Raw genomic sequence first — 13,498 nt, forward strand, 5'->3', positions numbered from 1 at the left:
ATTTATTTAATGGGACTTATATGCCGCCCTATCTCCCAAAGGACTCAGGGCGGCTAACAACAATAAAATACAAGAGAATACAAATATTAAAATTAAACTATATCTATAGCCCCAATTAATAAAACCTTAAAACCAGATTAAAACCCCATTATCATCATCAGTCCAGGTCGGCCTGTTGGAAAAGAAATGTCTTAAGGTCACGACGAAAGGACCTGAGGTCTGGGGTCATCCGGAGCTCCAGGGGAAGCTGATTCCACAGGGCAGGTGCCCCCACAGAGAAGGCCCTCCCCCTGGGGGTCGCCAGCCAACATTGTCTGGCTGATGGCACCCTGAGGAGGCCCTCTCTGTGTGAGCGCATAGGGCGATGGGAAGTCATTCCTGGGAGCAAATGGTACTGCAAGTATCCCGGGCCTAAGCCATGTAGGGCTTTAAAGGTAAGAACCAGCACCTTAAATCTCACCCAAAGAGCAACCGGTAACCAATGCAGCTCATGCAGGAGGGGTGTAATATGGGAGTATCGGGATGCTCCCATCACAACCCGCGCAGCCGCATTCTGCACCAGCTGAAGTCTCCGGGTGGTCTTCAAGGGCAGCCCCATGTAGACAGCATTGCAGTAATCAACACGGGAGGTAACGAGCGCATGAGTGACTGTACGTAAAGCATCTCGGTCCAGATAGGGGCGCAACTGGCGCACCAGGCGAACCTGGGCAAATGCCCCCCTGGCCACGACTCCTATATGATCTTCTAAACTGAGTCGTCCATCCAGGAGGATGCCTAAGTTGCACGCCCTATCAACGGGAGGTAACACCTCTCCCCCCATAACCAAAGATGGAACATCCTGGACTACACAAGATGCCGGTACGTAAAGCCACTCGGTCTTTGCCGGGTTGAGCTGGAGCCTGTTCTTCCCCATCCAGATTCGTACCGCTTCCAGGCAACAGGACATCACGTCAAGGGCATCACTAGGTTGGTTCGGGGTAGAGATGAAAAGCTGGGTAACATCAGCATATTGATGATACCTTATCCCGAAACCGCGGATGATCTCACCCAGTGGCTTCATATAGATGTTGAACAGGAGGGTATAGAGGACCGACCCCTGGGGCACCTCACAATCGAGGGGCCTCAGGGTTGACCTCTGCCCTCCTGCCAACACCATCTGTGAACGGCCTGAAAGGTAGGAGGAGAACCACCGTAAAATGGTGCCTCCCACTCCCAACCCCCCGAGACATCGCAGCAGGATACCATGGTCGATGGTATCAAAAGCCGCTGAGAGATCTAATAGGACCCAGACAGAGGAATAACCCCTATCCTGGGCCCGCCAGAGATCATCCACCAGCGCGACCAATGCCGTTTCCGTGCTGTTGCCGGGCCTGAAACCCGATTGGTACGGATCCAGATACTCAGTTTCCTCCAGGACCAGCGGGAGCTGCCGCGCCACCACGCTCTCAACAACCTTCCCAAGAAAGCGAAGGTTGGAGACAGGATGAAAATTATTCAAAATAGCTGGGTCCAAGGCAGGTTTCTTGAGGAGGGGCCTCACCACCGCTTCCTTCAAAGCGACAGGGAAGCACCCCTCATTCGAAGCATTAATCACTGCCTTGGAGCCAGCCTCGTGTGACCTCCTGAGCCGCATAAACCAGCCAGGAGGGACACGGATCCAACAAACATGTGGTACTTAATAACCCAATCCCATGCCATGTGTGGCTTTAAAGGTCAACACCATCACCTTGAAATGGATCTGGAAACAATATAGCCTGTGAAACAGATGTAATGTGTTCTACCAGAAACGTAATTGCTTGCATTGCTGCATTTTGCACCAGCTGAAGTTGCTGGATAGTCTTCAAGCACAGCCCCATGTATAGCAAAGTTTACAGATTCTGCTAAGGCAAAGCCAAAGAAGTCATATTACGAATTTGTACAAGTGGGCTCAGCCATTACCTTTGAATATAATTTACTCTTAACATCTGTTGCATGTTTGAAGGCTGCAAGGGAAAAAAATGGAATTGCTTACAGCGGCCTGCATTGTTGGCTGGTAATCTTGTAAGTCAGATAAATGTGAAGCTAGCTAAGATTCCCAGTCAAAAATAAGTGAACATTTTGTTTCAGAATACACTACAATACTATAGGTAGTTAAAACAGCACAAATTTATAAACTTACTGTTCGGGGCAGGAAAGCAGGGAAAACCTGAGAGCCCCAGCCACAAATTTGTTGTAGCATTACACTAGGAAAAAACCACTTTTAAACATACAGTATTTACACTCAAGCTGTATCATATCTTCTCATAAACAATATCATTTTTTATTAATATCTTCACACAAAAACATCTGTTATTGAGAAAAATGTGGTAGAGATGAGAAAGAACAAACATTTGTGATAATATATAACCAAATTGCTATTATAACTATTTTCAGGATGATTACTTTTGCTACCTTAATTTGTAACTAAATATTTTGCCTGATTTTTAAAATAATAATAATAATAATAATAATAATAAGAAGAAGAAGAAGAAGAAGAAGAAGAAGAAGAAGAAGAAGAAGAAGAAGTAGTTGTTGTTGTAAGGGACCTTAGAGGTCATCTAGTCCAATCCCTGCTCAGGCAGGAAACCCTATTCCATTTCAGACAAATGGCTATCCAGTCTCTTCTAAAAAACTTCCAGTGTTGGAGCATTCATCACTTCTGGAGGCAGGTTGTTATTCATTCTCAAGAGTGAGAATTTACACACACACACACAAAGCATATATACGGTGTATCATACAATGCAATATTGTGATCCCAGCCTGTGGATATTATGTGCACCTTTGCTGGCTAGTGTGATGCCTGATGAGGCAAGGGAATTGGCAAATAACCTCTCCATTTATTTTCTTCTATCCTCATCCTCTGCAGGTTTCTTCTTCATCTTTTAGTGGCTTCCTTACATCCTTAGCACTGGCTCCTATTTGCCAAATATCTGCCTTATTTCATTTTTTCTTCTTCCTGATTTTCTGTCCATAATCTTTATAAAAGACTTCTTATTGGAATAGACTGCACACCAGCTTCTTTGCTGACCTATGCTTCTCATGTCTAGCCTAAATGGAAGATGTGCAGTAGCAGGGATCATATCCAGGATTTTTAGCTTTCAAATACATGAGTGGGAGGTGCAGGATGAAGGGGTGTCTAGGAATGGCTGACAATGGTTCCCCACAGTAATAATGACCAAGAACAATAACATTTCAGGAGAAGTATTCATGGTTCTTAACCATAGAAGAAAGTCTTTAATGCATATCATAGTCTGTAACAGAGTTGAAATATACGTTTACTGTAAGAAACATTGTATACATAGAAATGATCCAAAATAATTGAGAATATAGACTAAATTGTGATTATAAATAAAAGTGCAGCTCTTCCATTTTTCCCCCAATTCGTGGCATATTACTTCCTTTAGATAAATAGAAATAATAAATATTTTCCCTACTTCTAGAGATATTTAGAATTTTAGCATTATTTTTGTAAGAAATATTAAACGTATCAAAAATACAGAAGAACAAGCTCTATTAGAGAATGCATGTAGTAGCCATGAAATGCCTCGCTTAAAATACTCAATAAGTTGCATATAGGTTTTATCCAAGTTTTATAACTGTGTGGAATTCAACATTTCTTTTACTGGGAAACAGGTTAACTTTTTTTTACTTTTGTTATAATCTGTTTGTGGTGTTAATTTAACAATACTTATAAATCGATGCTATTTTAAAAGGCAAAGTCTCTCGGCAGCTGAGTTCAGTCCCTGTTGGCTTTCCCCCGGCAATTCCAGAGGTTTCAGAAGCAAACTTCACTGGGTTTCGGTCTCTTTCCCTACGGAACTTACCAATTGGTGCTTACGATAAATTTCGGAGTTCGATGAATGTTACTATCTCTGATAGATAGTACTTCACGACTCCAAACTGCAGTCTGAGTGTTAGAGCGTCGGATCCTTAAGTGGTTCAATATTTTTCTCAGCCCCGCCTTTAGAGTGGAGTTAGAGAAGACAGCTGGGTGGAAGACAGCAGCGCCCCTCTAGCTCAGCGTTTTCCAACCTTAGGAACTTGAAGATGCGTGGACTTCAACTCCCAGAATTCCCCAGCCAGCATAGCTGGCTGGGGAATTCTGGGAGTTGAAGTCCACGCATCTTCAAGTTCCTAAGGTTGGAAAACGCTGCTCTAGCTCACCTCCGGTCAATCAGAAAGGACAATGACATGGCAGCAGGTCCCACCCGATGAGGCTACACGGTTGCGCGCGCACGCGCTCTAGCTGTTCCCACGCCCCTCTCTTTGATAATCACCGGCGTTTCCTCTTTCAGCCATTTTTTTCCGGCGCTGTGATGGGAGGAAGCGGCAAGAAGGGTCCTGACCCGAGCTGCAGCATTTTGGTCCTTTTGCCATGCCTTACTGGCCAGCGGAGACTTCTGTTTAAGCGGAATCAAATTCGGATTCTCTGAGTTATGTTTTTAGCTTTCCTGTAATCTGACCTCCTCTATTTGCAATATTTTTCTGAGTTGGGACTTTCTTTCTTTCGTCGATTCTTTTGCTTCGTTCTGGTTTCTTTCAACTCCGCTTCTTTTTTAAAATTCCTAGCGGATTACCTAATAGTGAGCTCATCATCGTTCACCAACCTTTCCCACAGCGAAACAATCCTCCTTAGTTTTGGCGCGCGAGACGGGTGAGTCCGGAGGAGTCGCTGCTGCTGCTGCTGCTGCTGCTGCTGCTGCTGCTGCTGCTGCTGCTGCCTTCGCCTGTGGTTTCAGGACCTTGGAGAGCTGCCTGGTCGGGGAACTGCGGCACCACCAATAGCTAAGCGACCAGAGGATTGCGCAATCCTCCCTCAATTTGCAGGCGATCCTGGCCCGCAACTCATGAAGTTGTGATCCAACACTCTCTTTTATGTCTATTAGCTGTGATCAGCCTGCTGGGACACAATTTATGCCCAGGCGTAATTCATGTTCCTCCACTTTTCATTGGTTTGGATGTTGTGCATCAGCCCCATAGCTGATTTCATCAAAGTCTAATTGGGAACCTTTTTTTGGGCCTCTTTGCAGCGAGGACAATCAGCCTTGTAACCACAACGAACTTGCAAACAAAAGAATCCTTATTTGGTTTGGTTTGGTTTTGATTAGAATATGAGTGGGTACATAAAAATTAATAAACTGTGGTTTTCTGCTGGAGCTGAACAGTGTAGCAACATTGAAATCAGAGTGGGAGGCTGGCATTGTGAGGGAAGAGTGTAGTTGTGAAGCAGTTGTGAAAATTCTTCAGATAGCAAGAGAATGTCATTTATTTACAAAGATGGAGGTTAATTGAATACTGAAGAACAGTTGAATACTCACTCTAAAGACTCTAAATATCAAGAAAGATCAAGAAGATTCTACAAATGTTCCAAAATATGGACTATCTAGAGTAGAAGTGGCGAATTTAAAAAGCAAGCAAATGGGCAGTAGCAAACAAGTCTTCAGAAGAATCACATTTAAGATTGTAATAAAGTAATTGACCATAGATGCTGGCTTTCAGGATTCAATTACTTAAAAATAAATATATATTTCCAGCAAGAAGGTGTGATCTACTTAAATCAATATTACTAGTTTTATAAATTGTAATTCTTTAAGAAGGAGCCAAAAACAATCCCTGTTAGATGCCTAGCCTTCAGTTTTTTCTTCCCCTAATGTCATTTTAGAATATCCCTTCCTAACATGCCTTCTTTTTAAAACAAAATTAACATGGAGTTGTTATATATTTCATTTGAGTTAGTAGAAAATGCCATACTGCTGTATCATTGGAACATTTGAGAGATTCTTTATGAGAGGAAATAGTCTTTGCTGAATGTGAAATTATCAAACCTAAGGAGTTTTCATAAGTGAAATTAATCTTGAGATTTTTTTTCTACAAAATGAAGAAATTTAGTTTTCACAAAGTTTTGGATGGTTTAACTTCATCCCCTAGTGGAAACTGCAGTAGTAGTAGCAGTGGCAGTGGGCCTGGAAGGAACTCTGGGAACTCCGGAGAGGCTGCAGGGACACCCAGGGATGAAATTCAGGAAAGGCTGACTGCAGACTACTTTCAGATATGCAAGGTAAGAGCTGAATGCTTTCTGTAAGCATCAAGATTCAAAAAAAGTAGAATGCTATACATCAGTTTTAACAGACCAATTTAAATTATCTTAAATATTGGCTACATTTCATTTTTCTCACTCTCCCCCCTCCCCACCCCCAGCTTTATATTTTGTATAATGAAATCACAATAAACACTCAGGACCTTCAATAAGTATCAATAATGATTTAAAATGGGATTAATATCTGAGTTGCTCATATGTCATTTAAATTTGGGAATTTTACTCAAAAATGAAAAGCAAAACTATTTTTTTATGTTAAACAGTCAAAAAATTTAAGTATGGGGAAAGGCATTCATTTTTGGCTTTGCTTATCAGGATTTCATTATTTTCTCTTTCATGATTACCTTTGATAGCAAAGTTATAACCTAAGTTATAAAAATATCATATTCAATACCCAGAACTCATATCATCTTTGAAAGAAAAAAAGTTATTTTTTTGCTTCATTTATTTTGGAAGACTTTGCATTAAACCTCATTTAAATAATGATTAATAAAAATTGCTCCTTTTGAATAAATTAGCATTCTTAGTATTAGTATTGCAAATTCCATCAGTTTATTTTTAACTGTACTATGATAAAATTTAATTCCTTTGGCTAAAGAGTAAGCAGTCTTGACAGACCAGGGATCTGCTTTCAACTCCTTTAAATGCTTCAGTGAGATCAAAAGGCTGGTGGGCAAGTTAGAATACATATATTCACACAAATTCTGATCATTTATAATCACAGATTCATTTTCTTTGTGTCTTCTTCCTGTACAGTACACATTTGATATTGCTGATTCAACCCCATATGGAGGTCTCTTTTGCCACAGACCTCCACCATCACCCCAGCACTAAACAAACACACCCCTTTTAGGACTACTTTTAGGATGAAGTAATAATAAACAGTTTCATTAGGTTTATTTCAGTTTTTAAAACTTGCATTAATTGCTGTTTTAATTATTATTATGAAATCTATTTTGAAAACACTGACTTTAAGTGACTGATTTTAGATATTTAATTTTTAAATGTTTTACAAGCCAATTTAGAAAAATTATTTTCCTTACCAATATTTTTTGTGAAGGACTGGGTTTGTGGTATCTTAGTATAGGGAGCAGGAATAAATTGGGAACTCTCTTAGGGTAACACCTAAACCAACATCACCACTAAACAAAATCCTTCAACAGAACTGGCTTCAGAGCTGGTGCTGGAATCATGCAGGCCTGGATTATTTTCATCTTCTGATGCTTGTGTGTCTGGAATGGCTGAAAAGTTTAATTAAACAGGAGAAATTATGGGTTTATACTAGTTGGTAACAGGCCTAAGACATGATACATACAATATGCTTAATTTGATTTTTTATGGTGTTTTATAGGTGGGGATGCCTCCAGTCCTTCAGTTGCCTTAGGTGGGCTGTTATATGATTAGTTGGATTTCTGGCTACTTTCTATGGAAATCCATCCTTTAGGATGGACCCCAAAAGAGTATTGGATCTAGTTGGATTTCAGGAGTCAGTGGAAGGGTTTTTGTCGTCTAAGTGGAATTAACAAATTCATGGCTCATTGTATTGTTTTTGCTTGTGAGGAAGCTGACTCATACAGGACCCTCACAGGCCATGAATTTGTGACTGTCTCTGAGAGATCCATCCAATGTACCATTCTTTCGAAGTGGTGTACCAGTGTCTTCCAATAAACCAATATTTAGGAAGGAAGGAAAGAATATCTGTCTACCTATATAGCTATAATTATAGATCAGACAAAAAGTCTAGAACTGGGATCAGAGGCTTATGCAAGATGTTCAAAGGAGAATTAGGAGTTTCCAAAGTCCAGTTTAGCAACACTGAATAGAACTTGTGAGACTCTATAAGTAAAGAGTTGTAACTGAGAATATAAATAAAATATTTTATACGTTAGTTGAAAAGAATACTCCAAAATAACAAATGGAAGAGGTAGAAGAACTATTGTGCCGCATTATAGTAAGTATCTTGACATAAAAATGACTCCTACAGATTTTATTTCCCACTTAAATGCTTAAAGCAGGGGTGTCAAACTCGCAATGTCACGTGACGTGTTGTGACATGTTGTGACTTTTTTTCCATTGCTGGCAATGGGGTGGGCATAGTTTTGGCATGACACATCCAGCCCACAGGATGGCAGTTTGACATCCCTGGCTTAAAGGAAATCTTCCTCATGGAAATCTTTCCATTGCTCGTAATGGGCTCCTCTCTTTCCCATCATACGCCAACAGATCTAATCAACTAACCCTTTTCACCCTGAAAACTGCACTTTCTCTTTTTCCTACAATAGATTGGCTATTACCCCCCCACACACACACACACATTTTTAGAGCATTAAGCTTAAAGTCTTATAAAGGCTTACAAGTGTTACTTTGTTCCTCTGAATCTCCTTCAAAAATGGGGTGGGGTAGGGTAATGTGTGAAATCATTGTCATTCCATATGGAAGATTGAGGTTTTAATGGGCATGCTTTGGGGGGGGAAACCTAAAAGTCCCCCAAACACTGTAACATTAAAAAAAATGAAATCCAGTTTGATTTGAGGAATCTCTGAGAACACTGCACACAGCCTGTCATCAGTTACAATACAAAATGCCCTCATCTGGGACTTTCAGCCCTTGAGTTCTGATAGAGGATGGAAGAAAAAAGGCAATATATTATCTTCAATCACTTTCCGGCAAAAGCTAGGGGGAAAAAACACAAGGAATCTTTGCCAGAAATCACTCTATCCTTTCCTATCCTCTAACATCTGAGCTGAAGATAGAATTTATATCTGGTGCTAAAGCATAATGAAATGACCTTAACAGACATATAGGAATCATTGTCTTGGAAAAAGAGGTTCTAACATTTTTGGATATAGCTCAGGCAAACAGTTCTCTAATTCACTGAACTGTAAGGAGGAGGAATAAATATGCCCAGTCAGACTTGCAATAGTCTAGTATTATAGTCACTAAAAGTAGTTTCAGCCTACCCGTGGAATTGATTTCCTTAACACTTGTACTTTAAAATACTTTATTCCATTCCTATGGCTTACTATACCAATTTTTCCCCTGTCCCTTTTAATAAGAAACAATTTTGTGTTTCTTAAAGAAACAAACTATATTGAGGTATTTACTTATTGTAAACAAATTTTACATTTTCTGATACAGGAAGATGACATGAACAACTTCATAAAATAATTCCATGCTTTATTATGAAATGTCTACAGAAAAAGGAAATGCTTATATATAAAAATTATTTTAAAAATCTCAAAAATATGAGCGTACAGAATATGGCAATTGAGTCAAGGAGTGGGAGGGGGAGGAAGACTTTTAAAGAAAACAGTTTCAGGAGGGATTGATTTGTTAGACATTTTCAGCAAATGCCATAAAGAATCTTACTATTCTATGATAAATTTGTTTTTTTCATCAGAGGCCACAAAGCTGTTCTGTTGATACAATCCAGAAGTCTGGATGACTAGTTTGCTCAGGTTTGCACATGCAAGATTTAAAAATACATTGGAGAAAAGGCTATGTACCCCAGCCATGGCCCTTCTTGACTCACAGTCCACATTTCTGTAAATGGGAGATGGCTTTTTGCCATGTCTCTGCTCAGATTACCACTCTGGTGGTTTCTTTGTTACAAGAGTATAGTATGTGGAGAAGGAAGGATGGGGAAAGAAGAGTGTGTCTATCATCCACAGTAGCCTTTGATTAACGTTGGGAATCTCTAAGATGGGGTCAAACTCACAATATTACATGACATGTCGCAATGTATCACAACTTTTTTTCCATTTCCGGCAATGGGGTGGGCGCAGTTTTGGCATGACACATCCAGCCCACAGGTTGGCAGTTTGACACCCCTGCTCTAAGATGTTAGAGAAGCCCCCCCAAAATCACATATCTTCAAGAAGGTTTCTCTTTCTGTAGAAATAACAAACACGTGTCACTGGGAATTTGCTCTAAGGTTCTGTTTCTGTATGTGCTAAGTCTGATTTTCTTTATATCTCTGTACAAGTTATGATATTGGGTGTTTAATTTCAGCCTCCTTTCATACTGTAAATCTGTCATGAAGTAATAATTTTGTTGTTAAAATCTTCTGGATACCTGCCATATTTTAAACTCTGCAATTTCTGCAGAGATATCTGCTCATCTGAACCAGATCTTGTAGTCTGTCTGAAATACTGGATTTGTTTGTTTATCACACTGATATAGCCATCCATATCATAGTAAAGTGGTCTTAAGTGGCTAACAAAATAATTAAAGTAAAAAACTACAACTACAATTAAAAGACATCAACAATATTATTAACCACAAGATTGGTGTTAAAACCAGATGAAAATTGGTGTTAAAACCAGATGAAACTCTTTGCAGGTGGCACCCAAAGCAAACCTCTTCTGCCAGAATGAGCAGATTTAATCAGGTGGAGTTCGTCCCTCAGATATCCTGGCCCCATGCAATGAAGGGCTTTAAAGGTCAAAAACAGCACCTTCAGTCGGACCTGCAAACAAACTGGCAACTAATACAGCTTGCACAGCAGAGGTGTAATGTGTGCACATATAACTGCCCATGTCACTGCATATTGCACCAGCTGAAATTTTTGGATGCTCTTCAAGGGCAGCCCCATGTAGAGTGCATTACAGTAATCTACTCTGGAAATAATGAGGGCATGAGTAACTGAGAGCAGAGTCTTTTCTTTTGCTTTTCTTTTGGGATTTTTGTTTTTCTTAACTAACTGGTGAGCAAGTGTAATACAGTGAAGCTCAGAAATTCTGTAATTATCTCCTTCCACATTGAATGTTTGCTTATGCTGGAAACTTTTTAAAGTGTTTGTCTTAAATGCATATTTTCCCCCTGATTTGAGCTGTATTTTGCAGTCCATAGGCTGTTCCAGACTATCTGCTGCTATCCAAAATTCTCCACACTGCAGAATAAATTTTAAATTTGGTCTTGTGTTGAAGTTTGCAATATGTATCTGTATGCATACAATTTACCTGGTCAATGTATTAAAAGCTATATGATTAGTTAATTGATTTTTTTTATCTCTGAGTAGCCAATCAGCTTTTTATTTGCTTTAGGAATTAAAGAAAGCATAGAAAACATATCTAGAAGTTACAACTATTCTTTCCAACTAATATTTATATTTTCTATTGCAGACAGTTCGTCATGGATTTCCATATCTGCCCACTGTCTTAGCTTTTGACCCAGTTCAAAAGATTCTGGCTATTGGAACAAGAACAGGTGCAATACGAATGTATCCTTTGCTGTTGGGCAGTATGATAGTTTCTACTACATTTTATTTTTTTATTTATTTTTTTTAAATTTTAATTCCATTTATATCCCGCCCTTCTCCGAAGACTCAGGGCGGCTTACAAGCTTAGCAGTAGCCTTCATTCTATGTATATGCCTGCTTATTAGGGCTTTCACACACACACACCCCAAGCGGCATTATTACAAAGTCAGCTTAATTGCCCCCAACAATCTGGGTCCTCATTTTACCTACCTCGGAAGGATGGAAGGCTGAGTCAACCTTGAGCCTGGTGGGACTCGAACCTGCACTAATTGCAGGCAGCTGGTGTTACTTAAGGAGGCATCAGCCCACTGCTCCACCAAGGCTCTTTTTTACAGGTTTATCACTTTGTTTCATTTCATCTTTATTCAGATAAATATAGAATAATTTTTAAACTATGCTTTGCTATTTTTTGTGGCAGTATAAATCAAAGTTTCTTTCCAGTTCTTTGTGCCAAGGTTAATTCTGGGACCTCAGTTTGTTTCATAATTATGGACTTGGCTAGATAGCTTGATCTTATTTTGGAACTAGTTTTGCTCTCACTCTGTGGAACCACTGAAGGATGATGTCTACATTTAAGAACTATCATTAAGCCCTTAAAGATGGTAATATAAGGTTATTTGGAAAAGACCATAATTACATATCAAATAATTGGGAAGAAATAAGCATTTTGAATTAGTAGTGGGAGATTATTTTATCATGCTTTATACAATAGCAGAAAATAATCCATATAAACAACTGCATCCATTCTAGTATTTCCCAGATTTTCTGCTTTGGAACAGAGTGATGCTATCGCTATACAGACATTTGATTTTGTGATTTATATATTATCTCATTTATATAGAGAGCACCTTCATCCATAATTCTTCCCAAAGACTAACTATTCTCATTCTAGTTAGAAAGTGCCAACTGAAATTGGACATCAGTCTGGGTTCCAGTCCTTTTTGCTTTACTTCTGAATTTGTTGTCAACATCAGAGATACACAAAACACTTAAGAATACTAGTACTGGGCAGTAATGTATCCCAGAAAAGCCAGCCTAATAAGAATCAAGAATGCTATAGGATATTTGAATACTATTACTAATATTGGGGTAGGTTGAATAAATTGCTCTGTATGAATATTTTGACCTCATAATCTAGGATGAAAATAAACTCCAGAAGTCTCTAAACCTTTTCACAGACAGCTTTTAATTATCTTTTCGGATTAGTAAAAGCAAAGATTAATTCTGCTTTGATTCTGTATTTCTCTTATTTCATCAATCAACCTAAGCAATCTGATCCTTGACTATGGTATTTAACAGATTGGGAAGGCCAGGTGTTGATTGCTATTGTCAGCATGAAAGTGATGCTGCTGTTCTGCAGCTTCAATTTTTAATTAATGAGGTAAGGCTTCATTAATAAGAATTGCACTACAGTGACATTGGACTGTTTTAGTCATTATGTCAGAAAATAAGGTTTTGAAGTAAGAAAGATATTAATGACAATGAAATCTCGGTCTAGATAGCCTATTATTCACACAAGTCTGTTTCTTTGGATTTAACTATTTTATAAATTAATAGCTAATGTTATCAAAATTTAGGATAAAAATTTGGGCAAGTATACTATAGATCTTTCATTTCCATGTACATTCTACAATTCCACTGTAATTTGTTTTTGTTGTTTTTTTGCTGTAAGACACCGAGAGTCATTGGATACAAGATGGACAGCAAATAAATTCCATAAATAATAAAGAAATAAATTGAATTATGAATATAATAAATATTTAAATTCAAAATAAACGTACAATACATATATCCTAAATGTGTATCAGTACACCACATACGCCTCCTAGATGGTGGGATACAGGTAATAGGTGATTTGATGTTATTTATTTATATTTCATGCTTCTTAACTGCCAATCTCTCTCAGTGAAGGGCTCTGGGCAATGGGCAGTTCCAGAGCCGTGTTATATAGAGTTGAATATGCAAAAAGTGAAGGCTAGTTATAATGAATTAAGGGGCTAAAACTTATATCCGAAAGTATGAATCAATATCATCTGCATTATTATGGTTTTGTATGAAAGAGAAATATTTAGGCTGTTAATAGTTACATGCTATACTCCAAGGAACTATAATAATTTAAAAAC

General features: G+C 38.8%; 1 protein-coding gene across 1 annotated transcript in view; it reads left to right on the plus strand.

The window, feature by feature from the left end:
• Nucleotides 1–5,893: 5,893 nt before the first annotated feature.
• The window catches only part of STXBP5L (syntaxin binding protein 5L), a gene marked incomplete at its 5' end in the record, with an annotated part of 91,475 nt that continues 83,870 nt past the window's right edge, over nt 5,894–13,498 (plus strand). The window contains 3 exons of the mRNA XM_083356224.1: nt 5,894–6,076; nt 11,239–11,336; nt 12,675–12,756. Of these exons, the coding sequence (XP_083212350.1) occupies nt 5,894–6,076; nt 11,239–11,336; nt 12,675–12,756 (363 nt within the window). The remainder of the gene's footprint in view (nt 6,077–11,238; nt 11,337–12,674; nt 12,757–13,498) is intronic.

This window comes from Vipera ursinii (assembly GCF_947247035.1).
Source record: "Vipera ursinii genome assembly, chromosome: 2".
NCBI classification, from domain to species: Eukaryota; Metazoa; Chordata; class Lepidosauria; order Squamata; family Viperidae; genus Vipera; species Vipera ursinii.